General features: G+C 59.6%; 1 protein-coding gene across 3 annotated transcripts in view; it reads left to right on the top strand.

Annotated features, from left to right (window-relative positions):
• Nucleotides 1-25,837, top strand: part of MGLL (monoglyceride lipase) — a 275,956-nt gene extending 250,119 nt beyond the window's left edge. For all 3 annotated transcript variants that reach the window (XM_060308749.1, XM_030849227.3, XM_030849226.3), the window contains 4 exons: nucleotides 423-533; nucleotides 8,092-8,181; nucleotides 20,944-21,159; nucleotides 23,161-25,837. In XM_060308749.1, coding sequence (XP_060164732.1) covers nucleotides 423-533; nucleotides 8,092-8,181; nucleotides 20,944-21,159; nucleotides 23,161-23,286 — 543 coding nt within the window. In that variant the 3' untranslated portion in view covers nucleotides 23,287-25,837. The remainder of the gene's footprint in view (nucleotides 1-422; nucleotides 534-8,091; nucleotides 8,182-20,943; nucleotides 21,160-23,160) is intronic.
• The last annotated feature ends 1,744 nt before the right edge of the window (nucleotides 25,838-27,581 follow it).

Below are 27,581 nucleotides of genomic sequence, written 5' to 3'. Positions count from 1 at the left end.
TTGGAACCTACATTTCTGGGACCTTTACTGAACCAGGAAAACAGAAAAAGGGTAGCAGTCTCTTATTATCATCAGATTTTTTCAGATCTCGTGTTAAGGCTGACGGAATGGGTGAGTTGGGAGTCTGCCAGCTTTGGGCTTGAAATGAAATAGAAACATGTTATTGTTTAACTTGCAGCCCACAAGCAGGAACCTTATTTAGATCTCCCTGAAATGTTTGCTGTTGGAAAACCCGGAGGAAAAAACATGTGAAAGCAAGTAATTGCAGGTCTAGTTTATCCAACATTGGAGGGTGTCTATTCCAAGGTACCGTCCTTGGGGCTCTGGGCCGGGACTGCAGCCCAGCAGGAGACCCGCGATGGGGCGGCTAAGAGCCCACGCTGGCGACGCCCACACCCACATGCGGCCCGTTCTCATTGCAGGGGGGCGCCATCACCATCCTCACGGCCGCAGAGAGGCCCGGCCACTTCTCCGGCATGGTTCTCATCTCCCCGCTGGTTCTCGCCAGTCCCGAGTCTGCCACGACTTTCAAGGTAAACGGACTTCCGGTTCCATGAGACTCCTGCAGCTTCCCTGGCCCCGGGGCGTCCGTTCACAGCTAGAGTCTGGGGGAAAGGGCTTCTCCCACGATTGTGATAAGGTTTGGACAAGTAGCAAGCATTGTTGTCCCTGGAATCCTGTAGTTTCTCAAGTCAGGTACTTTTTTTCCCAAAGGCAAAAGAAAAATGGCTTCCTGCTTGTGCACGTTTCTCTGGTGAACGTTAGGAGGAGGAAAGGTTACGCGGGTTAGGAATCCAGCGAAGGGGCCTCTGTTAACAAGCCACGTGCTGGGCTGGAGCTCGTTTCCGGGGACCGTTGGCCAGCATCGGCCACGGCATGCGGACGCGGAGCTGCAGGCAGTTGCTAACGGGACAGCGCCGGCGCCTTGGCTGTAGTACTTTCCATCCCTGAGCACTTTCATCTCTGACCTGTCGGATCCTCCATTCTGTTTTCCTGGCTGTAATGTTCCACGCGGCGCAACCCAGTGGTTCCCGCGTTGAGCTGGGCCTCCTCCCCCTGAGGAAGGAGATGGGACTCGTGGCCTCAGCGGGGCTGCCGGGTTGTTGACACATTATGGACCTGAGGTTTCAGAGACGGGTAACCCGGTGAGGGTGGGGAATCCCAGCCCCGAGTGTCCCTGAGCAACGGTCATTCTCTCCCGGTCGCTGGGGGACACTGCTGCCCCCGAGCCAGTTCTCAGGACTCTCAAAGGAGCACGAGGGGTGAGTGAGGCAGTGAGTGGGTCAGGGTCATTCAGTGGTCCTGGTCCGAGTAGAGTAAGCAAGACCAGGATTTCAAAAAGGGGGTCCCCACGGCGCGCCGCACGCTTTGATTCGTGATTCGTTCTGCCCAGTGTCGGGCACGTGCTGGGCTCACAGGTGAATCGTCTCCCTCGGCTCCCACCCTCACCCCGGGAGAGGTCGAGGCCTGCGCTTTACGGTCGGGACGACTGAGGCTTGGAAGGGACGAGCGACTCTCCAGGTCCACCCCAGTGTGGTCGACTGGGATCTGGGGCTGTCCTCTCCTCTCCCCATCAGGGGTGTTTCCCCAGAGAAGAAAGTGGACGTTTTCCCTTTGGGAAGAGTCCAGGATGAAGTGCACCAGGGGATCAGGGCAGCTGGGCCCCAAAGTGGAGCCCACAGGCTTTCCCCCAAGTCACTGGCAAAGGGGGAACTTCTGGGCAAGGCCACCAGCGTGACCTTCCGAGCCTGCCGCTAATAGATCACCTTGTCAAATCAGGAGCCGGCTGTCCCCGGGGGGATGCAAGTCTCCTCTCATTAACCGAGACAAATGAGATTGCCCGTTGCCCCCAGACCAGAGGACACATCCTCCCCGTGAAGTCTGTCGCTGCTCCGGGCTTCGGCAGTTCTGACTGACGTTCTGTGATTCGTCTGCCACCCCCGGACCACGGGGTTACCCTCCACGTCTCGCCTGACAGCCTTCTGAAGGAGTCTCACGGAATCGTTGTTTAAAATTTAATTGACACATGCTTAAAATAATGTATCTATACGGTTCAAAATGTGAGAGGGGGAAAGGGCATGAGCGGAGTCTCCTCACGGTTGCAGGCGGGCAGTCACGTAGCAGAGTTTGTGCATCTCTGCGGGTGCGCACACCACTGTGGGTCCCTGTGTTTCACACACGTGGGAACACGCTCTCTGTGCTTCCTGTTTTGTTCTTTTGGTGGCCTGTTTGTTTTTGTGGGTGGGGTTTAGTTTGGTCATTTTTCTTTGTGATACCTCTTGGCGCATAGGACTAGGAAAGGCCTCGCTGCAGGCCTCGGGTCAGGTGAGGCCCAAGGGGGATGGCCCTGGGTCAGGTGAGTCCCCCCTGCAGGGATGGCCCTGGGTCAGGTGAGGCCCCCCTGCAGGGATGGCCCTGGGTCAGGTGAGGCACCCTATGGGGATGGCCCTGGGTCAGGTGAGGCCCCCCTGCAGGGATGGGCCTGGGTCAGGTGAGGCCCCCCTGCAGGGATGGGCCTGGGTCAGGTGAGGCCCCCCTGCAGGGATGGCCCTGGGTCAGGTGAGGCCCCCCTGCAGGGATGGCCCTGGGTCAGGTGAGGCACCCTGCACAGATGGCCCTGGGTCAGGTGAGGCCCCCCTGCAGGGATGGCCCTGGGTCAGGTGAGGCACCCTATGGGGATGGCCCTGGGTCAGGTGAGGCCCCACTGACTGGCCTTTGGGTCTTCCCAGTGGTTCACTCTTACGGACCCCAAAGACAGACAGCCTCCTGGAGACCACCCTGGCTGAGGGGAGGAGGGGCCCCTTCCCTGGGTAGAGTCACACTGTCAGGGCACAGAGCACAGGGCAGTGTCCTATTCTGTGACTCTTCTCCCAGAGCGAGGCTCCTTGACAGGTCAGAGGTTTGTTTCATGGCAGCCAGTTCCTGATGGAGAGATTTTGAAAATCATTATAGCCAGCCAGCGTGAGATACCCAAGGCTTGGAGCACAGACGGGCTTGTGGAAGATGACAGCTTCCCGCTCCAAACGTGAGAATGCCAGACCCCCCCCCCCCCAGATCCCGCACATCTGGTTCTTACTCCATTTTCAACAAGCTGGGGTATATTTAGCCTGGGGAACAGACAAGGAGGACAGAGTCTCCTGGTCCCAAATGCTGTCTGTGTTCAGATCGTGGTGGGAGCAGGAGAAATTCAGAAACAGAAGTCCTGTGCATCAGAACAAGTCTCAGTGGTTAATGGGAGGTTTCCTGGGGATTGTCTCATGCCCCCAGGCATGCTCTGGGGAAGGCAGCACTGCAGCCAGCCCTGGGCACACAGGGGAACGCTTGGGAACAGGTGTCACACCCTGAGCTTGCCAGGCCTTGTCCCGGGGCGACACGCAGGAGGGGCTGCAGGTTAACCCAGTCCTTTCTCTGGGGAAAACCCCCGACATCCCCCTGGATTTCTGCCCGGGGTCAGGGCGGGGACTCAGGCTGCCCAGAGGGTAATCCTCTAAATGACCTTCTCTGCCTGTTGCCTGGAGGTTGTCCCCTGGGGTCAGGTCCGAGATGCAGGAGCCATCCCAGTGCTTCCGGATGCTTCTCCACCCCCACCCCCACCCCCGCCCCGCCCGCCAACCAGGGCACCTGGCCAGGTGGGGCTTGAGGGGCCGCTGTATACCGAGCACTCATGCCAGACACGTACCATCTTATTTCCCCTCCGTCACCACCCCGTTCCCGTTTACAGACGAGGAAACGAGGCTGATTGTCTCGCTGAAGGTCAGCGTGAGCTCTGGCTCAGGCGGCAGGCGTGGCAGGATGTTCCCTTCACCCCGAAACTGCCCTGGATCAACTCTAGCCCACCTCCCCTCTGAATGTCACTCTTCTGCTTCCGGAGTCCGGAAGGCCCTGGAGCAGGGGGTGGAGAAGGGACACGGAAGGGGTCTGGGGAGTGGCCACTCATTCAAACTTCAGGTAAAATTAGCCTCAGGAGTCAGGGCTTAGCTGGGTCATAAACCGGCCCCTGAATCTGGCAGCAGCGATGCACCAGGTGTGTTGTTACCTCTGTAAGGCGTGCGGGCTTCCTGTCGTCTGCCGGGAGGCGCACTCTCCCCCACCCCAGAAACTCTGGGCTGTGCCCCGGCCATGCACTCCTGCGCCCATGGAGGCCTGCACTTCTGGCCTCCTGTGCGTGGGTCAGCCTGTTGAGCTGCTGTATAAAAGTGAGTGTAATTACTTCCCTCGTGTCAAGTCTTTTAGTGGCAGAAGCTTAAAAATGATCTTCGGGAGCCATTAAAACCTTGGATCAATAGAGGCATTTGTGCAAGTCACGAGCACTTAAAGCGATGGGGCTGCAGTTAACCCAGGGGCGCCCCAAGGGCAGGCCAAGGACACGTGGCCGTCCGCTCGCTTGCTTGTCGGGGGTGGACCTCACTTCCGGGAGAGTCATCCTCTTTTGTCGCTGAGGTAGTTCGGGGCTCCAGCTGTCACCTGGTTCCGCAGGTCACCTCCTGCCTGGGGTCCCCGCTCTGAATGACATCAGCGTTTGCTCAGTCGACCGAGGAGTGTTGGTGGAGCTTCTCCTTGGGGCCGGAAACCAGAGGGCGGTTAGGGACGAGCTCTGGAGGAATTAGGTGTCACGCAGCCTCCTAGCAGCCCTTCAAACCGTTTCATTTTCTCCATTTTAGAAATGGAGACACGGAGGATCGTAGACCTTCTCCGGGATTCAGAACCACAGTTCGAATCCCACTTTGCCCAGCTCTGAGTCTCCAGGACCGATTCCCCCACTTCATTACCTTCCCTTTCCAGGGCTGGGGTCCAGTGACTGTGTGTAAGTCGTCATGGGTCTCGGCCCCCAAATTGTCCTCAGGCGACATGCCCTGGGGCCCCCGTTGAGTCGGGGTCCCTGGGACCTGTGTGGTGGCACAGACCTGACTTAGCCTGTTGGAGTCACGATGAGGGTGGGGTCTCTCCTCCAGGGGGCCCGGCAGGGGTTGCCCCTCTCCTGAGCTGGATCTGGGGCTCTCTCCAGCGCCCCTGCAGGGTTGTCCGAAGAGTTCGGAACGCTTGCTCAGAATGGCATCAAGATGCAGTGTCTTGCATCCCACTCCCTTTGGGTGAGGCACTGCCCCTCACTCTTCTTCCCGTGGGCACAGGTGCGGGGCTCTTGCGGTGGACGGCGCTGGGGGAGATGATGGCAGGAAGCAGCAGCAGCCTGGACAAATCGCTCTTTCGGGCGTGGGGTCTGCTGGGCTCCCTCCGACCCCCCGCCTCCTCACCACGCGACCTCAGCACCCCTCCTGAACCTCGTCTTCCTTGATCCACCACTCCCGCTGCTCCGTTTCCTAACGGAAAAGCTAATGAAATAGACCAACCCTAAGAGAGCAGCAGGGAAAGTGAGTGTGTCGAGCAGCCGTTCAGAGCATCCTTCCCCACGTGCCGCCTCTTTTCCTCCTCTGGTGTTTGTGGGGAAAAGGCTAAGAAACACCTGATTGTTTTAGCTGTGACATTATTGCCATCAAAGGTTTGTCTCTACCCAGTTGAGTCTTGTTGGAAATGTGGCCAGAATTTACTCTGCTGGTTTAGAAAAAGAGCTGAGGGTCAGGGTGGTGCAAAGATGTCTCACTGTGACTCCTTTGAAAGAGAGGCTTACACATTAGGTGTGTCCGTGTCCCTGGTCCTACACTGTGGGGGTTGGGGACACTGCACCACCTGGGCCACAGCTCAGAGCAGGTCAGGCAGAACCTCTTAGGGTGGTGCTTCTCTGACTCAGGCTACCTGCCCCTCCACCTTCAGGGCACACACGAACGCCGGGGGTCCCGTGAAAATGCAGAGCCTGATCCCTGGCAGCTGCCGGTGCTGCTGGTCTGAGGACCACATGTAGAGCAGGGGTCATGGAACATCAGGAAGGGACAGGGCCTGACGGGGGCCACGCCCGCTGCCAGTACACCAGCGGGGTGCAGGGAACAGGACTTCAAAACCAAGCGCCGTCTTCTGTGGAGACCAGGGGCTCAGGGCCATAGCCTGTCGGAACTGCAGCAGGAGAGGCCCCGCCGGACCTCGGCGATTGTACTGGGACAGGAAGGTGAGGGGGCAGCCGGACTGCTGTGCATTACCTGGTCCCTCCAGGGACCGGACCCTTGCACTGTTGTTTTCGTAAAGCAAATGCTCGCCCAGAAATGGCTCTCTTCCTCTTTTCTTCCCGTGAGGCTCTTGCAGCTTCCCGTGGCTGCGCAGAGTTCCTGCTAGCGATGCAGAGAAGACCGCATGCTCAGGGACGGAGGCCAGGGCAGGTCTCCCTGTGGCCCTCTCCTAGAGGCAGCGTCTCCCCTGGCTGCCTTGTGCCCCCCCACCCCCCCCACCGGGAAACTAGAATGAGGACGGCATGCGTCTCAGCCCTCCTCGCCTGATCCTCGTGGAGCCTGAGCTGTCAGTGTCTCTTCCTGGGGTAGAGGCCTTGGCACTTTGGGGTGTGAATGTTTGGGTTGAGAGGTGCCCATGGTGGGAGCAGAGACCGCAAGGGTGAAGGTGAGTCTGACCCTCCACGAACAGCTGGCAGCGGGCCCGCGTCCACGCAGAAACGGTGCCCGGCTTGGACAGTGGAGTGGGCCCTGTACAGTCTCTGCCTTCACGCCTGCCACGGGGCAGGTGCCCAGGTGATGTGTCCCTGGGCCTCTTCCTGCTGTCGGCTATCTGATCGGGGAGTGGGTAGGAAGCTACTTGCCGAGGAAGAGCCGTGTCCTTGAGGAGTCCGTGCTGGACGAGGCAGGCAGACGGGCCAAAGTGGGCAGCAGGGTCTGGTTGCATCGCACACGGCCTCCCCAGACTCCTGGGCCTGGCAGGGTCACACATGGAGTCAGCTGAGCGGCTCCGTGTCCTTCAGGAGGCCGTGGCAGGGCATCAAGGACAGCGGAAAGTCTAGGACCAGTTCTACAAGCTTTGGGATCCACGTCGTTTTCCCTAATAACGTTGCCCTTGGGCCACTGTTGCTGGAAGGGAAAGGGCAGCTGCATCCCAGGCCCCTGCCCACTTCCAGCTGGCCGTGTGCAGTGGCACTGAGCCTCTGTGTAACAGACAGTGTCCTCGTCTGTTACACGAGGGTAAACCCTCACCTCACAGCATTTGTGTCCAGATTAAAAGACTGGGCACCTGGGACCGTGCCCAGCACACCCAGGGGTTGTCACTGAGTGGATGTGTGTGCCCTCCCGCGATGCAGGGTGCCAAGAGGCAGCACCTGTCGGCTCTGTGACACGCGCCCTCCGCGCAGACCGAGGATTCATGCTCGCCACCTTCCGTGCAATTCTAATTTCAGCGTTTCTCAGCTCGCTTTTGAAATAGCATCTTTCATCCCCGGGTGTCTGCACAGCCCAGAAACGGGAACAGCCCCCCTCTGCAGGCAGACGTGTGAGATCCAGGTTCACGCTTTTCCTGGGTGAACACCAGATCCAGCAGGAGGGGGTGGGAAGGCCTGGACCTGAGCCAGGACCATGTTCAAGGAGCACGCGTTGAGCACCTCCCGTGCGCCGGTGCCTTTGCTCGCAGTGGTCCCGTGGGGAGCTAAGGGGACAGGCTCAGTGATGTGCAGCTCCATCCACACACCTGGGGCCACACAACCAGCAGTCAGATCGGGGTCTCCCTCAGCGCCGTGTCTAATCGGCCCAGTGACTGTCTGTGCCCCAAGACAGTCAGCAGGCGCTTCCGGATCAGAGCGTGTCCTGCCTCATCTCGGGTGACTGGGTGCTTCTGCTCCTGCTGTGTTTTTGAAGGTCCTCTGAGAGGTGCTCGTGCACAAGCACTCAGCTAGGAGGTCCTGCACATCATTCAAAATCATGACCCATGAGGGATCTAGGGAGGGTAACTGCACAGAATCAGGGTCAGCAGAAAACACACGTGGTGTCCCGCTGTCACCGCACGGCCTCCCCTCGCCCGGCTCACCCACAGGGGCCCAGAGCCAGACCAGTGAGGCCGTCTGGTCGGAGAGAGGAGGGTCCTCGGGTGCCCAGCCCGGGGCCAGGCCTGGCTGAGGTCCAGTCTGGGTGTCCCTCTCCTGAGCTGGCCCCGAGGGCAGCTGGGTGGGGGTCCCACTGCACTCACCCTGCACTCACCTCTCCCACCTAGGTCCTTGCTGTGAAAGTCCTCAACCTTGTCCTGCCGAATGTGTCCCTGGGCCGGATCGACAGCAGCACGCTCTCACGGAATAAGACAGAGGTGAGTCTGTCTGAAGACCTGGGGCAGCTGGGGCTGGTGGGGGGGAAGGCAGCAGCCCCGGGGGGAAATGCAGGCGTTAGCTCTGCCTCGGCGTTTACCACTATCCAGCCAAGGCTCTGTGCGAGGTGACGGGGACTTGAAGATGTGTGAGACGCTGTCTGGCTTCAGGATTGGGTGGGAAGGAGTGGGTGGGAAGGAGTGGGTGGCGGTGCTGCCTGAGCTGTACCCACGTGTGCAGAGGAGCTGACCAGATGAAACTCTGTGTGTGTCAGCCAGGTCTCTTTTGGTTGTAAGTGACAGAAACCCAACTCAAAGTGATTTGAGCAAAAAGAGGGATTTACTGGTGAGTGTAACTAAAGGCTTCAGGCATGGCTGGGTCCAGGGGCTCAGGGTGTTGTTCACCATCTCTCTCCCCACCTCTCATGTCCCCTGGTTTGGCCTCATTCCCAACCAAATTCTCCCCAAGTGGAGGCAAAGCTGACCACCAGCAGCTTTACATGAGCAACTGCAGTGGAAAGGCTGCACCTCTTCCCAGCAGACGTCTCAGGGCTGGTTCTTACTGGCCGACAGTCTGGGTTACTGGTCCAGGAAAGCGGGCGGCATCAGTCCTACCCAACCTCGTGGCCTGAGAGCAGAGAAGGGCAGTTCTGTTGAGGGGGGGGTGGATAGGATCGAGGATGGAAGAAGGGATTCAGGCCAGGCCACGTGTCCACTGGGTTGGGAGCCGGAGGGGGATCAGAGGAAGGGGTTCGTGGCAGAGGGAACAGCACGGGTGACGATCTCGGCACGAAGAGCCTGTTTGCAAAACAGCCGGTAGTTTGCTCCGGCCACAGTGTAGAGGTGAGCGGCAAGGGGTAAACTGAGGGCGGGCCAGGAGGCACCGCTGTGCCGGGGGTGGGCTACCGCCCTCAAGCAGAGCTCGCTGCCCTCTGTGGAAGCAAAACCAGCCCAGGAGGTGTCGCGTGCAGGGTGAGGCGGCCTCAGGCAGATACGCCGGGGGTTGTGCGATGTCACCGTCACCCCCTCTGGGACCAGACCCCAGGGTTCAGCATGAACGACGGTGCGCCTTGACGCCAGGTCCATGCAGAGACCGGGGTTGGTCTGTGAAGGTGCTGCTCAGCGGACCAAGCCCCTCCCCTATAGTGAAGGGCCGGCACCTCATCCCCTCCTGTGACGGGGCCCTTATGCTCCGTGCCAGGCTTGTGTCACGTGCTCACCCATGCACAGCTCCCGTATCGCGGGGGAGCAGACTGAGGCTCCCCATACGCAGGCACATGCCTGGGGTCACCCGCTGATGGGACTAGCCTCAGAGCTTAGGTCAGCGGGTCCCCAGCCCGCTCTGTCTGGGGGGCAACAACCCAGTGGACAGGCGGCACCCTGGGCGCCTGGAAGGGATGGTCCTCAGGGTTGAGCACATCACTGTGCTGCTCTCCTGCCTCAGCCTCCCATCTTGTGTCAGGAGTTTGAAACCAGGGAGTTGCTGGCTGCCCACGGACCCTGGAAAGTGGAGCGGGTGCCCGGCATCCCAGTGGCCTCCCCCGCTTCCTTGGGGCTTGAGCCGTCGGACTCTGGCTTCATTATAAAATATGGCCTCCTGGCCCTTAGAGCCACTCAGAGAGCAGGCAGCTAAATGGGGATCGTGCCTAACGTGTAGGAGGGGACATTCCCGATCAGGGGTCAAAACCCAGGCCTCCGAGGGCCGGCTGTTTATGAATCTGGCTTGTGTGGGCCCTGTGCGGGGAGCCTGAGGTGGGCCAGTCCGCCCAGTCGTCCACATTCCATTTGAATTTGAATTTAATCTATTTTTTAAAATATTTATTTATTTGGCTGTGCCGGGTCTCAGTTGCAGCACGCAGGATCTTTAGTTGTGGCATCCGGGATCTAGTTCCCTGACCAGGGATCGAACCCGTGCCCCCCGCCCCCTGCATTGGGAGCGCAGAGTCTTAGCCACTGGACCGCCGGGGAAGTCCCCAATCTAATTTTAAAAGCAGTAACTCCCAAACCTATGTCCTGGGGCCAAATTTGACCCACCAGGGTCAAGGACATTTGAGTAAAGGAAGAAGATTTTCATTCCAAAAGGCAGATCTGTGTGGTGAGAAGGCACAGTGTTAGGACCCAGAAAGACCGAAGCCAGTCATGACATGAGTGAGATCAATATTAACCCCATTTCCGAGGTGAGGAAACCGAAGCTCGGAGGTTGCATAATTTGTCCGAGGTTACACAGCCAGTCAGGGGCAGAGCTGGGACCCGAAGCCTTTGATTCAAAGGTCTCTGCTGGGACGCCTCCTCCCAGCTAGTATTTATTTGCGAGCGTGAAGCTCTCTCTCCTGCTTTGTAATTACTGGTCCACACGGCCCGCGGCTGGAGACCATCGCTGTGTGTGCAGGATCGCTTGTGAGGGGAGTCGTGTGGGCAGGGCCTCCTCCACTTGCCGCGGCCAAATAATGGCTCTGGCTCAAACGTGCAATTTCCAGAAAAACCACTGATCTGTGTGGCAGCTGTGCTAGGACAGCAGTGGGCTGGAGGAGGGACCTCCCTTTGAGAGGAAACATCGAGGTGCAAATCCGAATTGTTTATCTCACCACCTGAAACCACGTGGGCAAAAGGGAAGGAAAGAAAGGTAATGAGATGATTCCGAGCCCTCATTGTTTGAAAGTAGCAAATTTCAGAGCTTTTATCTCCTTTCTGAAATAATGGCAATTTCACTGAAGGCCTTATGAAAACAGCAGAGTCTGGGCGAATACCCAGCATGCAGCCTCCCCTTGTGCGCTCATCCCCGCCCCCGTCCGTGGTGGCACACCAGCCTGTATCAGGTTTCTGCCGGGTCGGGTAAGCGGGATGACTCTTCAGAAGCACTCATAAATTCCCCTGCTGGGAAGACTCGGAGGGTGGACTCGGGCTGGAATAAATAGGAAGCAGGAGCTTCCAGTCCTTGGCATGGAGAACGAGCCCCTCTCCTGCCTTCTCTCTGAGTCGCCCTTTCAACATTCTGCTGAGCGTTAAAAATAGCAGTGCCGAGGGGGAAAATGTGTTCAGAAGAGGCACCTCCCAGATCCAGCACCGGGTGTCTTAAGGCCCACTTTAGCCGAGACATTTCCCCTGGAGGCCTGCAGCTTTTTAAAAGCCTCAGGAGGAAAGGAACCATTTGCTTCACAAGCTCACTGAAGTGGGACCTGGGGGAAGGGGCTGCAGGCTGGGGTGCGGGGGGCCTGGCGGGCTCCCGGGGGGATTCGGAGGTCGGCTGTGTCTCTGGGGAAGCAGGACGTTTGTTTGGGGCTTGATGTGGCAGCCAGGACTGCCAGCATGACACCCTCACTTCACAGAAGCGAGCCCTCAGACGCACAGGCTCCTGGCATGTAGGAGTAAAGGCAGACATGCCTGGCGTTGGCTCAGCACCACCCAGTGCACCGCGTCGCGGCCCTCCGTCTCCCCTCCACAGCTCCGGGAGGTCAGTCTTAACATTTGATGTTTGTGGAAACTTAGGCCCAGAGAGGGCAAGTCACTTGTCCAGGGACACACAGCTACTAAGTGAGGATTTGAGCCTAGGTCCTCATGTCCGAGCCTTAGCTCTGAAGTGCTCCTGGAATCCTGGGGACAAGCAAGTGGCTGCTCGGCCTTTGTTGTGTCTGTGTGCACAGTTAGAGCCCCCAGTCAGCACACTGGCCTACTGTACTGACATGGTAATCATTCCACCCTCAACCACGGGTTTTTTGGAATGTGATGAATCCCTCCCACTCTGAAAAGCCTTGAATGTTCTAAATAGTTCTCCGGCCAAGGCCGCCGGAGGGGGAGGTGTGAGGGGGAAGTGCTGAGGAGCTCCTGACGCCCCCTGCACACCATCGATGACCCTCCGACCGCTCACAGACAGGTACCCTGCTTCCCTTCCAGGCCCCATCCCCTGGCCCCGTGTCCAGGTCTTCTGCTGGGAACGTCCACTGTTTATATATTGGGGTAGTTTGTCTTCTAGAACCGAGTCTCTCTTCTCTGTAACTGTGCTGGGACGCCCTCCAAGCGTCTCCTGGCTGGTTTACATTCATGCCTGCTGGCCATATGGTGAGTTCCGGGCACCCAGGGAGCTGAGAAGGGGCCAGCTCTGCTCCCTTTCATTTCTGTGGTGGGTTCCGCTCCAGACCCCCACCCAGTATTTGCGGTGTGCCTGCCTCAGGGGTCAGGCCACTGTTGCCCTGTTGCCTGCGTGTCTTCCGCCCACACGGCTGGGAGGCCACCTGCCCGTGGCCCTGGGAAGCTCCTGCCAGCTCTGGGAAGGCTCGGCCATGCCGAGGCTTGACTCATCGTAACCAAGGCTAAAGATAGGCTGAGGCTCCCACGCTGCCCCCAGGACACAGCCCCCACGAGCCCCTCTGAGAGCCGTTATTACTTTCCAGTATAACCTGCTTGCTTATCTGATCTTACTCTGTGACTCGCCGTCGTTCATGGCTCATGTCGCCACAGAAGACTTGGCTATTTCGGGCAGCTGATAATTTACCGACGTCTTAAAAAAAAAAAGGCACCATGGGAACATCTCTTGGCGTGGGCCTCCGTGTGGGGTGGCCGGCGGGGGAGCGCGTGAGCGGGCCCAGCTCAGGCCAGCGCCCTGCATACGGGTCCGTACCCCTGCCTCCCAGCCCTCCTTCCCCCGGGACTCTGGCAGAAACAGCTCCGAGCTCGAGAGAGGCAGATCCCTGAGGTCAGCAGCTGTAATGGCAGCAGAAAAGCCACGGCCTCTGTGGAGAGCCTGTCAGAGGCAGTTCCAGCTGCCAGCCAGGCCCCAGACAAAACGAGGCACCCCCTGCCCTGCCTCTCTCCCAGGTACCGTCACGGGTCCAGCAAGAAAGCAGCTGCAGTCCGGGCAGGGCTCACCCACCACAGTCTCAGAGGTACCACCGGTGACCTCGCAGCAGGCCGGGAGGTGAGGGGCAGCTGCAGGCCGGGCAGGGCTCACCCACCACAGTCTCAGTGGTACCACCGGTGACCTCGCAGCAGGCCGGGAGATGAGGGGCAGCTGCAGGCCGGGCAGGGCTCACCCACCACAGTCTCAGTGGTACCACCGGTGACCTCGCAGCAGGCCGGGAGGTGAGGGGCAGCTGCAGGCCGGGCAGGGCTCACCCACCACAGTCTCAGAGGTACCACCGGTGACCTCGCAGCAGGCCGGGAGGTGAGGGGCAGCTGCAGGCCGGGCAGGGCTCACCCACCACAGTCTCAGAGGTACCACCGGTGACCTCGCAGCAGGCCGGGAGGTGAGGGGCAGCTGCAGGCCGGGCAGGGCTCACCCACCACAGTCTCAGTGGTACCACCGGTGACCTCGCAGCAGGCCGGGCAGGGCTCACCCACCACAGTCTCAGTGGTACCACCGGTGACCTCGCAGCAGGCCGGGAGATGAGGGGCAGCTGCAGGCCGGGCAGGGCTCACCCACCACAGTCTCAGTGGTACCACCGGTGACCTCGCAGCAGGCTGGGAGGTGAGGGGCAGCTGCAGGCCGGGCAGGGCTCACCCACCACAGTCTCAGTGGTACCACCGGTGACCTCGCAGCAGGCCGGGCAGGGCTCACCCACCACAGTCTCAGTGGTACCACCGGTGACCTCGCAGCAGGCCGGGAGATGAGGGGCAGCTGCAGGCCGGGCAGGGCTCACCCACCACAGTCTCAGTGGTACCACCGGTGACCTCGCAGCAGGCCGGGAGGTGAGGGGCAGCTGCAGGCCGGGCAGGGCTCACCCACCACAGTCTCAGAGGTACCACCGGTGACCTCGCAGCAGGCCGGGAGGTGAGGGTTGGAGGCCCATTTACGTGCGGATAGGACGCCACTGACTTGCCAAGGCTTGGGATACTGGCCAAGGCCGATACGAGCCCCGATATGAGTCTGACCACGGGGGTCTCCTGCCCCAAACCTGCCCAGGGGATGCGTGGCTCCTCCCGACAAGGGGATAAAAATGACATGAAAGCCAAGGCTGCGGGGAGAGGAGAGGTTAATTTCCGTAATTCAAACTGGAGCTTTCCCTCCAATTTTAATTGTGGAAAATTTCAAATCTACAGAAAAGTGGACATCGTAGTATAGCATACACCTGTATACTCCTCCCCATAATTCACCAGTTGGAAGTACTCTGCCATGCTTCCTTTATCTATGCTTAAATATGGAATATCAATGTGGACGTATATTTTAAATACTTTAAGATTTATTGTGCTAAAATATACAGAATATAAAATTGGCCATCTTGACCAGTTTTAAGTGTACAGTTCAGTGGGGTTAAATACATTCACATTGTTCATCCGTCACCACCGTCATCTTCAGAACTTTCTCATCTTCCCAAACTGAAACTCTTCCCCACTGAACACCAGCTCCCCAGCCCCCCCAGCCCCTCCCCCCCGTGAATCTGACTCCTCGAGGGACCTCAGTGTTTGTCCTTTCATGACCAGCTTATGTCACTGAGCATAATGTCCTCAGGGTTCATCCGTGTGGTAGCAGGTGTCAGAATCTCCTTCCTTTTTAAGGCTGAACAATATTCCATGGTCTGTATAGACCATGTTTTGTTAATTTATTCATCCTCAGTGGACACTGGGTTGCTTCCGCTTCCTGGCTCTCGTGAATAACACTGCCGTGAACATGGGTGCGCAAGCATCTTCAAAACCCTGCTTTCGATGCTTTTGGGTTTATACTTAGAAGAGGGGTTGCCAGGTCGTTTTGATATGCATTTCCCTAATGATTGGTGATATTGAGCATCTTTTCACATGCTTTATTGGCCATGTGTATTGATATGTCTTCTTTGGAGAAATGTCTGTTCAAGTACTTTGTCCATTTTTTAATCAGGTTTGCTGTTGTTGAGTTGTAGGAGTTCTTTATATAGTCTGGATAATAACCCCTTATCCAGGTACATTGTTTGTGAATGTTTTCTCCCATTCTGTGATAGTGTTCTTTGATGAACAGAAGGTTTTCATTTTAAGGTAGTCCAGTTTATCTAGTTTTTTCTTTTGTTGCCTGTGCTTTTGGTGTCATATTCAAGAAATTATTGCCAAATCCAATGCCATAAAGTAGAGGCATTGTTTTGGCTAAAACTTTTTTTTTATGTTTGTTTGTTTATCGATTTTGGCTTCGCCGGGTCTTAGTGGCAGTACGAGGGATCTTCGTTGCGGCATGCAGGCTTCTTAGTTGTGGCGTGTGAATTCTTTGTTGAGGCATGCATGCGGGATCTAGTTCCCCGACCGGGGATTGAACCCAGGCCCCCTGCATCGGGACCGCGGAGTCTTACCCACTGGACCGCCAGGGAAGTCCCCTGAAACTTTTGAAAGGAAGTAAGTTGCAGACCCTGTGGTCGTACTTCAGCATGTGCTGCCCGAGAGGAAGGACCCAGAATAAGGACATTCACGCACAAGCCATTCTGTCATCACACTTTGGGAAAGTAACAGTAATTCCCTGTCATCATTCCTTTCATTACCTCTCACCATCTGGTCCATGTTCTGATTTCCTCAGTTGTGACCAACATTTGATTCCAAGACATGAGACCACGCGATCTTGCTGTTTTGTGACCAGCAGTTGTGAACATGGTCCTGCAAGACCCCAGTGATTCTTTCTTGTTTCTCTTATTATTTATTCCATCCCTGGGCCTGTGAAAAGGTGGCCGTGGCCCGTGTGATTGGGTGCAGAACGTGGGTCTGCTTTTTCCCTTCCCTCGGTGACCACTCAGGACCTGTGTCTGGTTCCAGGGTCACACTGCAGGGACCACCACTCCCAAGGCACAAGCAAGGTGACCCTCTGCATCACTTCTGGTTCCAGTGCCCTGTGGCGGGTTTGTGCAAACCGCTTGCACCCACCTGCCCAGGGCCTGACCTGCCGGCCCACCTCAGGGCTCGAAAAGCAGGTACAAGGGTGAACAGGAGTTCAAGCTTTAGTAGCAGAAAGCACTTCTCGGGAAAAGATGTTTGGTAGTTCACACGCCCTTGGTCTGTGGCAGTGTGTACATGTAGGCTAATCCCCATTAGTCCTCTTTCTGTCCAAAGTGGAACTGCAGGTCCTTACTTCTGGTGGCTCTCCTCTGGTCCGGCTCAGGAATTTCAGTCCCCCAGGGCGGGGCGCCTGCTCCGGGGTTGGGGTCATAGCGGGAACTTGGGCCTCGGTAAACAGGGCTTGCTTCAGTCGGCCGTGCTGGGGAGACTCTGTGGAATCAGGCAGGACCCTTATGTCCCCTCCCCACCCTGCAGGCGGCACGTCCGGCCAACAGACACTGTGTCACTCGCGCTTCGGACCCGGCCCTGTGTTCAGGGTCACATCGTGGGTCTGTTAACAGCGGACAAAGAGGCGGGGCAGGGGGAAACTTGAGCTTGCCAACAAAAAGTCCAGAGGCGAGGCCTAGGAGAGGTTTTCTCTTGTCCAGCTCCCTCTGCAGCAGTCCTGCCCTTCACGACCAAGGCGGGGGCGAAGACATGGCCTCTGCAAAGACCTGCCAGTTCATCTTCGGGTTCCCACAGGTTTCTGGCTCCAGAGAACACTTGGGTAGAGTTGCCCTGCTCTCTCCAGTGTGCCGGGGAAGGCTATCTGATTTCCCTGGGGTGAAAATGGGTGGATTAAGAGAGATGGAAACAGCGGAGGAAGGAGATGGGAATCCCAGGTGGCCCTGAAGCAGGTGGAAGATGAGGTTTCCGTAGGCAGAGGGAGGGGATGGGCTGGAAGGAGAGTCGGAAGACCAGCTGCAGACATGTCTGTAGGTGCCTGGGAGGGAACGCAGGAGGTTGGGCCTGCTGGGCTGGGCCTCTCTGGGAAGTGTGAAATCACGTGGGCAGGACACTCACCTGTGCTCAGAGGCCCCCCCCCAACCCCGTGGCAGTCCGTGAGGGTGGCAGCACGCTACAGTCCTCACCAGGGACGCACCCGTTTCTCTCCTGGGGCGTGCTGGTTCCCTGCAACTCCACGCCCCCTGGCCGCTTGAGCCCACAGGACTCACCTTGACCTCCTCCTGTCTAAACACGTAGCGCAGCGTGGTGAGAGGTTGGGAATGCTGATGGTGGGGCCCGCCTGCCTCGTTCTCATCCTGGCTCTGTCCCTTACTTGCTGTGTGACGTTGGGTGAGTCACCCAGCGTTTCTGAGCCTCAGTCTCCTCATGTGTAAAATGGATAATGATGACAGCCCCTGCGTAGGGGTCCTGCAGAGACTTGAGGGGCAAGTACATGTAAAGCACTCGGCACAGCACCTGGCACAGAGGTGAGGGCTCAGGGCTAGTTATTTCTAATACTGTTCCAATTAATCTAATTTTGAGTCTATCCCAGAACAGCTTTTCAAAAAAGAGGTCAAGAGATCTGACTGGGTGGGGGTGGGGGGTGATTCCTGGATTTTGCTCAACCAGAAGTTTAAGAACGCTCCCAACTGTGGGTTGCTTCCTGTGCTTCAGGGCAAAGCTTTTTCAAAAGGCAGGCCCAGGCTTCCCTGGTGGCGCAGTGGTTTCCTGGGCCCGTGAGCCATGGCCGCTGAGCCTGCGTCCGGAGCCTGTGCTCCATGCCGGGAGAGGCCACAACAGTGAGAGGCCCGCGTACCACAAAAAAAAAAAAAAAAAAAAAAAGGCAGGCGCCCCAGTTGGCTTGTTCCCAGCTGTCAAGTCAACCTTGCTGAGAGCCCTCAGACCCCCCGACAGGGAAGGTGCCAGAAGAGGCTGGGGCTCGGAAGAGGACCCTTCCTCGATGGGAAACCCAGGCCGAGGAGTGACGCTGCACCTCGCTGCCCCGCGCTGGGGTCAGGCAGCCGCATGGCATTAGCCTCACTGTGGGGCAGACCCAGCCTGGGCCCCAGGGTGCACATCCCATCCAGACGCCCGGCATCCTCCGGGGCGTGACCACCGTCACCCCCATTTCACAGATCAGCAAACTGCATCCCAGAGAGAAGAGCCTTGCCCATGTCACACAGCTGGGAAACGTCAGGGCTGGGTGGTCTTCCTCACAGGGTTTCCCCCCAAGAGAAAAGACGTCACGTCTCAGCTGGTGGACACACCTCCAGAGGTTGGTCACCTGGAGCAAAGGTGCCCTGGCTTGGACCCGGGTCCACAGCCTCCAGTTGGTGTCTTCGCAGCTGTGCTCCAGAAATGGGGGGCGGGGGGGCAAGAGAGATTGCCAAAGACCGAGTCCTTGTTGTGCCTTTAACTATACTTGTGCTTTGAGACCTCTGATTCACGTGCAGTTGTGAGAAATAACTCAGAGGAGCTGTGTGCCTTGCCCAGTTTGCCCCAGAGCTGACATCTTGGAAAACCACAGGGTTATGGCGACCAGGATACCCTCGGGGGTGAGTCAGGCCGTCCCCACAAAGACCCCATGTTGCCATTTTGTAGCCCCACGCCCTCAAGCCTGACCACCACTCGTCTGGTCTACATTTCTCTGATTTGTCCTTTTATTTATTTATTTTTTTTGCGATACGTGGGCCTTTCACTGTTGTGGCCTCTCCCGTTGCAGAGCAACAGGCTCCGGACGCGCAGGCTCAGTGGCCATGGCTCACGGGCCCAGCCGCTCCGCGGCATGTGGGATCTTCCTGGACCGGGGCACGAACCCGTGTCCCCTGCGTTGGCAGGCGGACTCCCAACCACTGCGCCACCAGGGAAGCCCTGTCCTTTTTTTAAAATATAAATTTATTTATTTATTTTTGGCTGTGTTGGGTCTTTGTTGCTGCGCGCGGGCTTTCTCTAGTTGTGGCAAGTGGGGGCTACTCTTTGTTGCGGTGCGCGGGCTTCTCATTGCAGTGGCTTCTCTTGTTGCACAGTATGGGCTCTAGGCTCGCGGGCTTCAGTAGTTGTGGCACACAGGCTCAGTAGTTGTGGCTCGAGGGCTCTAGAGCGCAGGCTCAGTAGTTGTGGCGAGCGGGGTTGGTTGCTCCGCGGCACGTGGGATCCTCCCAGACCAGGGCTCGAACCCGTGTCCCCTGCACTGGCAGGCGGATTCTTAACCACTGCGCCACCAGGGAAGCCCCCGATTTGTCTTTTTAAGAATGTCGTGGAGACGGAATCCCACAGTAAGTGATCTTCGGGCACCGACTGTTCGGTCTTTGGTTTTGAATGGGCTCAGGCTGTTGACCGGTGCTCCGGGCCTGGCTTGGGCTGGGAGGGAGAACGCTGTCTGTCTCCTGCCTGGGGGACAGGACACGACCCTCCCCCACTAGGAGAACTTTTGGTGGATTTAGGTCTTAAGCCCTCAGAAGGCAAAGGCCCTGGGGTTGGGCGGGGCTGGTTACCTTAGGGGAGGGTTTGGGCTTCTGAGCCTGTTTCCCTGAGAGGAGGCGGTCCCTGCCCTGCCTTCCCGGCCGCCCCTCTGCCCCCCCCCCCCCCCCCCCCCGCCCCATGCGGTGGTGGCTGGCACAGGGGCCTGCCCTTTCCCCGACACAGCTGGCGGCTCCTCCCAGGTCTAGAATGGACCATTGTGTACACAGCGCCTACGTGCTCCAGTCGTGGGAAGAGAGCCAAGAGTGGGAAGCCACCTGTGCCGGGAAGCCACCTGTGCCGTCAGAGCGGGTGAACCCGGAGCCGACTCCCTGCGGGGCTTCATGGCCGTCAGCAGGGCAGGCGCCAGGCCGCTCAGGAAGGAGGTGACCTCGTGGGCCCTGGCCCTGGGCGTTCGTTCACCGGGACACCCGGCAGCCAGGGCTCTCTGGCCCCGCCACCCCTTCCCGAGCAGCCCTCCTTGCAGACCCTGAAGGAGCCCCTGCTGCTCCCGTGTTCTCGGCCCCCAGACTGGTGGCCCGGCCCCGCGGGAGGCCCGCCGTCTCCGCTGCAGTAAGGGGCTCATTCATCTCGTGTGGCTTTTCCCAAGTGGTCTGGCTCGCCTGCTCCGGAAGAATCAGGGTGGTGGGGGGACCTGGGACAGCCTGTCCCTCTCCAAGTGGATCTGGGACCCTGGATGAGGCCCTGCAGGGAGTTGTCACAGGGAGACGCGGCCCCCGCCCGAGAGTCAGATGGAGACACAGTGGACACTCAAGCCTCCTCGCGGGCAGCTGACCCTCTGTTCCCTCACCCCTCCTGACACCACACAGCTCTTGAAAAGAGAGGTGAGGGAAGAGGGGTCACGGCCCCGACCTGGTCCGGAGAGTTCTGTGGGCATGTGTCCCGTCTCAGCTCACGGCAAGCAGGCCACTCACTGTCCCCTTGGGGCAAGAGGAGTGAAGCCAGAAAGTCAAGGACGGGGCCCGGGTAGCCCCGCAAAGGGCATGGTCAGATCCTCAGCCGCAGGTGAGGCCAGTGTCAGAGGAGGTCCCGGCAGGCTGACGGCTGAGGAGGGCGGGCCCGGCCGCTGCGCACGTCCACAGGCGCAGGGGGACAGCAGACCTGCCTCCCAGGCTGGCAGGCCGCCTGCTGGAGCCACGTCCTGCAGCCCGCGGGGGTGTCCTGCCCAAGCCTTTCCCTGGCCTCGTTCCCGCACACACAGCCCTGTGACCCGGCAGTCGTGGGTGCCCCTCACCCTCTTCAACCAGGGGACACTGTGTCAGGACAGACAGACTTAGAGAAAACAGAATCCACTCAGACTGACACCGAAACATCTTCTGAGCTGTTCCTGTGTGAACTCATCAAAGCGAACGTACGATGTCGCTCACGTGAAGAAAACCCACAGCTTGATACTGAAACCGTCCCAGGGCACAGGCGTGGATGGCGGTGGGGGGGGGGTCACAGAGCAGGCTGGAAGCAGGGGCAGCGCGGCCGGACTGACCGGGGGTCCCCACCCCAGGCCTGCCGCCGGGGTCGGCTCTTCAGAGCCAGAGCAGGAGGGACCGCGAGGGCCTGACGGGCCCTGTCTCTCTCCTCCCGCAGGTGGACATCTACAACACGGACCCCCTCATCTGCCGCGCGGGCCTGAAGGTGTGCTTCGGCACCCAGCTGCTCAACGCCGTGTCGAGGGTGGAGCGGGCGCTGCCCAAGCTGACCCTGCCCTTCCTGCTGCTGCAGGGCTCTGCTGACCGCCTGTGCGACAGCAGGGGCGCCTACCTGCTCATGGAGTCTGCCAAGAGCCAGGACAAGACGCTCAAGGTGAGCAGCTGCTCCACGTCCCCGGGGCGGGGAGAGTGACGTCCCTCTAGGGCACCTGCCCGAACCCTTGGTTTAGGGCTGGCCTGGCCCCCGGGGAGGCACGTCCGCACCTGGCCTCTGGGCAGAAAAGGTCGTCCTCCTCAGAGGGCGTTAGGCGTGTCACGCACAGCAGGATGGAAAATGCTGTTCCACGTGGAGCAGTTCCCGGGTGTCTGGCTGAACCGGGAAGACCCCTGGCTGGAGGATGGGGAGAGAGCAGGTGCACCGGCTGTGTCCCTGCCACGTGGCAGCGGAGCCTGAAGGTGGCTCTGCGTGGTCGGCTGGGCAGACCGCCACCCCAGGGCACACGCGCGAACAGACGTGTCCCTGGACAGTGCTGCCCCAGCTTGGGCACGGCCGAGTGGACGGCCCGGTCGAGGGCCACCTCCCGCTAGGTTATAGGGAACGCGGCAGCTCCCCGCAGGTGCCACACCTGCTGCATGGGTGCCGGGACTGGCACTCAGCTCTCTGCCCCGAGCCCCCTGCACCGCTTGCCCCAGCGCGCTGTGCTACAAAGGCTCTCACGTGTCTGCACTGTGCAGCGCCCCTCCGTCGCGGCTAAGAGTGGCAGCCCCTGGCCCAACACCCCTGCCAGAGGGAGGCCCGGACGAACAGCAGGAGGAAGGAGGGGAAGGAACGCCGCTCCCATCACGGCAGGAGACGGTCCCAGCCGCAAGTCCCACGCTGGCACACCCGAGAGAGAGTTGAAATTCAGAAAAAGCATTGAAATCAGGGTCTCGAAGAGATATTTCCACCCCATGTTCACGGCGGCCAAGAGGTGGATGCAGCCCTGGTGCCCACTGAGGGGAGGTGGTCCGTCCAGGCAAAGGGGTGTTTTCCAACCTTGAAAAGGGGGAAGTTCTGACGCAGATGAGCCTGGAGGAGGCTGTGCTCAGCGAAATGAGCCGGTCACAGAAGGTCAAATAGTGCGTGATTCCACGCACATGACATATGCAAAGTAGTCAAAGCTCATAGAAACAGAAAGTACAGGGACTTCCCTGGCGGTCCAATGGTTAGGGCTCCGCACTTTCACTGCTGGGGCCCTGGGCAGGGAACTAAGATCTCGCAAGCCGAGTGGCGCAGCCGAAAAAAGAAAAGAAAAGAAAGTCGGGTGGAGTTTCCAAGGGCTGGGAGGAGGGCGCTGTAACGGGGACAGGGTTCAGTTGTGGAGGATGAGAATACGGCACCGCGTGCAGAGATGCTTAACACCACTGAGCCGCACACTCAGAGGTGGTTAAGATGGTAAATCTCATGTTATATGATGTGTACTACAGTTTAAAGAAAAAAACAAACAAACTTGGAGATAGCCGTTAGAAATCGCTGAAACGGCAAGTAGGCAGGTGGTTATACACATGGAGAGTTCAGGGGAGGTCTGGCTGGAGATAGAGATTCTGAGTCATCAGCACACGGGTGGTTTTACAGCCAGGGGCCTGGACGGGGCTCCTGGGGAGAGGGGGAAAGAGGCCCGACCCCGCCTCGGCCGCACCAGCCTGCAGCTCAGGAGGGCGGCGGGAACAAGACCAGGAGGGTCGAGAGCTGTGGGAACCACGGAGGAAGGTGTTTCTAGAAGGTTCCCCTGGCCAGCTTTTGAATGATGCCGAGAAGCCAAGTCCTACGAGAGTGCAAGTGATCCCCGGCCACCGCCATGTGAGGGCCGTGGGGCTGGTGTCAGGACCACCGCCGTGGGCGGGTAGGAGTGAGGGTCAGCCGGGTCAGGCTGGGGTCCCACGGGGAGAAGAGGAGGCGCAGGTGGGGCAAGGCTGGAGGGGGAGTGGCGTGGAGAGGGGACAGTGGTTCAAGAAAGGATCTGATGAACATGTTGGGACCTTGCCAGCTGTTTGCAGCACCACCTGCTGACCAGGCGTGGGTGCGTGGAGAGGGGGTCCTCTCCATCCGCTGCCCGGCCGCCTTGCCCACACGTCACTCGCAGTAGCCGTGACTTCCTGTCTTTCCTAATTGCAGATTTACGAAGGTGCCTACCACATCCTCCACAAAGAGCTTCCTGAAGTGACCAGCTCCGTCTTCCGTGAGATAAACACGTGGGTCTCTCAAAGGACAGCGGCGGCAGGAACGGGGTCCCCGCCCTGAGTGCCCTGGCCAGCCGTCGGGCCACAGTCGGGGAAGCAGGCAGAGGAAGGGCAGGAGCTGGCTTCTTAGATGTGGCTTGCCAACAAACAAACAAAAATCACAAATTGGAGGAATCCCTAGCGCAATTTACTAAAAAAAAAAGAAAAAAGACAGTCTTGTCGCACATCAGGCCGTCCGCCACTGGATCTGCCTTAAGTGGTGGACACTTTATGCAAAAATAGGAGGTCACGGCACTTCCCAGAGAATGTGCTGGAAGGCCTTAGGCCGCAGAGCCCTGCCCCGCCTCTCCCGCTCCGCAGGGTCCCAGGACCCCCGCTGCAATAACTGGAGGGGTCCCCTCCCGCCACCCCGCGCCCCGCCCTCACTGCCTCGGCTGGGCCCCCTCTGGCCGCCGGATGCGGGGCGGCGTCCACTTCCCCGGCAGACTGGCGCCGCCGCGGCCCAGCACATGCCTGCACTTCCTCGGCACGTGTCCACCCGTGACCCGCGTCAGCTCCTTGTCCGCCGGGAGCCCGGGGTGGGCTGTGGGGCAGGTGGGGCTTGGCCCAGAAGAGGCCCCCTCGCCCCCTTCCCTCCGCGGGGCACGTCAGGGCGGCTGTTCGTCGCTGACTAGTGTTACCTGGGGCTCAGAGGATGGTTGTGTTGGAGATGGAGTGCCTCGTGTGTATAGCGTCTGTTCTGAAGCAGAGCCGGGTGTTGGGGGGGGAACCAGGGGCCTTGAAGGCATGGATGCCCGACAGCCCTGTGCAGCCCCGGGGGGCGGGCCTAGGAGCCCCGTGCGGGACAGGCCTGTCCCAGCCCCTGCCTGCCGGGCCGCAGCCGCCCTGGGAGCCTCGGTGCTGGCAGCACAGCTACCTCTGGTGGCCGGAGAAGCTCCCCACGCGGTGGCCCTGCCCACGGCTGCAGGCCTGAGGCCACAGCAGCCCCGCTGCCTTTCTCGGTGCCAAACCCGCAGCCCCCCACCCCTTGGCCCTCAATTGCGCCAGAAGTAAACGGGGTCACCACCCACCCGGGGGGTACTTTGACTTTGAAATGGGACTCGCTGTCAGGTCTTGAGGCCCCACCTGCAGATGTGGCCGTGGTGGGGATGGAGCTGCCGGGGCGTGGAACCTTGGGGGAGGTGCGGTCCCGCCACCCCAAGGCTTCCCTGCCTGACGTGGAGGCTGGGGGCAGGACTCCCCACTCCCCTGCCCCTCCAGCGCTGGGAGCTGATGCCCCACGTGTGCCGTGCTCTTCCAGGTCTGCTGCTCGGTCCACCTCCGAGGGCCCCCGAGCGGCTCACCCCAGCGACCGTCAGCCGGGGGGGGCCTGGGGGGGGCCTTGGTGCATGTCTTGCTGCCCCTGCCCCTCGGGAGGGAGAGGCGCCCAGGCACCCAGCCCCGGGGGACGGCGCCTGGGTCCCCACAGAGAGCGGCTTCATCGCCACGTCTTACTCCTCTGGCTTCTCTTCAGAGGAGAAAAACATGTAGAAAATGCAGAGAGGTCGGCCCCACCTGCCCAGCTGGGCAGCCGTGAGGAAGTTCCTGCTCTCGGGCTAAGGACCGGCAGAAACTCCACCCACAAACCCCAGGCGCCCAGCCGTCCCGCCTGCAGGCCACAGCCCACCCCCACCTCCCAGAAGCACGCCGTGGCAAGGCCACATCCCAGAGTAAATACCAGGCCCGTGGGTTGACCAGTAAGCTTTCGATGCATGAATTTATTTATCTGAAAGCTCTTACAGAGGCATATTCAGTCACCTTTACAGATCTGGTTAAAGAATCGCCCATATTTAAAAGAAAAAAGTTCTTTGAAACCAGGACTGTTTCCTCATCTGGGAGGGGACACAGGGTACGTCCACCTGCTGAGTCAGGGGTGCAGGTAGCAGCGTCTGGAGGGCCCCCAGGGAGCACCCTCCCGTCCTTGCTGCACCGAGCAAGTCTTGAACTGGGGTCACCCTCCATGTTGGCGGCTCCGTGCCCATACCTGGAGCACCAGCGCCATGCCATCGCCGTGGTGCAGGGGAGCTGGGCTTGGAAAGGAAGCGAGGTCACACACGGCCTGGGCTCGAGGTGACAGGAGGACAGAGGCCACAGAGGGGCCCTGGACGTGCAGCCTATCCAAACCACGCCTGGGAGGACGGACATATTACTCGGGACGCTGGGCCCAAGCACGCCTGTGAACTCGGTGCCGCCCTGTAACTCAGAGGCCACGCTGGGCCACACGAAGTGGTTTCACGCCTGAGAAAGTCTCTAGGAAAAGATGCCACCTGCAGCCACTGGAGGTCCCAAGCCCGCCAGGGCCCATTACTTTGCTGGGATGGGGAGTGGTGACCCCAGCTTCCCCTTGGCTTTTGGGGGCTCTGGAAACTCCCTGCAGGGCCCCACCCTCCTGCTCTTTCCTTCACCAACTGCTGGCATCAGCCTGTTAGGATCATAAGCAATTTACTGGTTATTGTCATTGCTGCCGCTCAGCCACCTTCCTACACGTACGCTGTTAGTGGGGACCCGTGTATTAGAACTCTTAACGCACCAACGTCTGCCACAGCTAACCCTAATAAACACATGTTTTCTGATGGTGTCGTCTGCCTGTCTGTGATCTGACTGCAACGTCCCTTGCGGAGAGACCAGCGGCCCTTTGCGAGGCTGCACTGGGGGTCTGGGCCGGTCCCCTGATACACCCCAGTATGCGGACCTGACTGTCCCTCTTGCGGAGCGGACTGCACGCCAGCTTTCTCGTACAGACGCGGCCACCGCTGCCACCAGAGGCCGGGCCGCCCCAGTTCTGGGCTCCACGGCTGACCCTCCTCCACAGTCCCACGTAACTTCTGACAATTTAGAAATAAGTTCTGATCTCCTCCCCCGTGGCTGCACCTCTGCCTCGCCCACCTGAGCGCAGGAGACCCCAGCTCGGGCGGGTGCCTGCACCCCTCCCTCCGTCGCCCCTGCGCCTGACCCAGAAGCAGAGGCTGTCGGCTGCCTGTCTGTCCAGGCAGACCATCTCCCTCTGGCCCCACTGGCCCCAGGGCAGTCACTGTCCCTTCCTGCTGGTGGCCACAGCAGCCTCCTCCGGGTGCCCCATCTTCCGACTTGTGTCCCATTGGTCTTTTCCCACATAGCGACCAGAGCGGGTGTTCAACGAGTCAGGCGGTGGCCCTTCCCACTCCAACTCTCGTGGTCCCATCTCACGCAGAGGCGGCCACGGCCCTCCCAAGCCTGCAGGCCCTGGGCCCGTGGCCACACGCCAGCCTCTCTGTGGAGCCTTCCCACCACCCTGTGTGGAGCTACCCACTCCCTGGCCCCCGCCACCACTCCTGCAGCACAGCCACTGCCATCTGACTCGACCGCGTTCTGTGGACCCTCAATAGCCCTGTCCCCCCACCGGAGCTGAGCTGCGGGAGCTGGGTCCTCGCGTCAGACCTCTGTGTGGTTTCCAGGGGTCCCTGGTAAATATCTGTCCAGGGAGGGAGGGGGTGGGGGACCAGTGCTCTCTCTGGGCCAGGCTGGAGCCTGGAACTGGGGTTGTAGGCGCAGGGCCCACTTCTTGGTGGGCGCCCGTGCCCTCACCCAGGCCACACCTCCAAGGGCCCCCTCGGGTTTAATGTTCTGCTGTTGCTGGCTTGAAATCCTCAATCTTTCTGGGCATGGTTCTCCTCCCGAGTTCCTGGACCGTCCTCAGGGTCGCTGCTCTGGACGCTTCCTCGGGCAGGTCGCCCAGCTCCACGTCACTTAGTTCTTCTGGGCTTTATCTTTTCCTTCGTCTGGAACATGTTCTTCTGCCCCCTCGGTGTGTCTGAGTTGCTATTTGTATTTTGTGTCTGTTAGTGACGTTTCTCGACCTTGGAGAGGGGGCCTCTGTAGGAGACGTCCTGTGTCCCAGCGGTGCCCTCTCCTCTCGTCACCCAAGCTGCATGCTCTGGGGGGCTGCGTGAGCCCTTCTGTGGCAGGGGGCTGACAGCGTGGGGCGTCTGGTGGGCCTGGTCGGCCCCTGGCCTGGCTGGTCGCCAGGCCTTGCCATGTGTGGATGCCGCTGGCTGCTGGTTAGCGGGGTCTGGTCACGAGGCGGCGGGTTGTGGAATCCTAGGGGACCCCAGGCTAGTGCTGGCTCCTTGGTGGGCAGAGTCGGGGTCCAGGAGACCCTGAGATGCTGCCCACCCACTGGCGGGTGAGGCCAGGTCCTGGGGTTAGTGCGGGTCTACTGGCAGGCGGAGCCGGGCCCAGGGTTCCCAGAGCTGGTGTTGGATGGCCGGTGGGGGAGCGGTTCCTGACACAGTTGGGTCTGGGGTCCAGGGTGTCCTGAAGCTTGCGGTGACCTGCTGG

Source organism: Globicephala melas, chromosome 11 (genome assembly GCF_963455315.2).
Source record: "Globicephala melas chromosome 11, mGloMel1.2, whole genome shotgun sequence".
In the NCBI taxonomy this organism is placed as follows: Eukaryota; Metazoa; Chordata; class Mammalia; order Artiodactyla; family Delphinidae; genus Globicephala; species Globicephala melas.
This window is presented reverse-complemented; position numbering and strand designations above follow the sequence as displayed.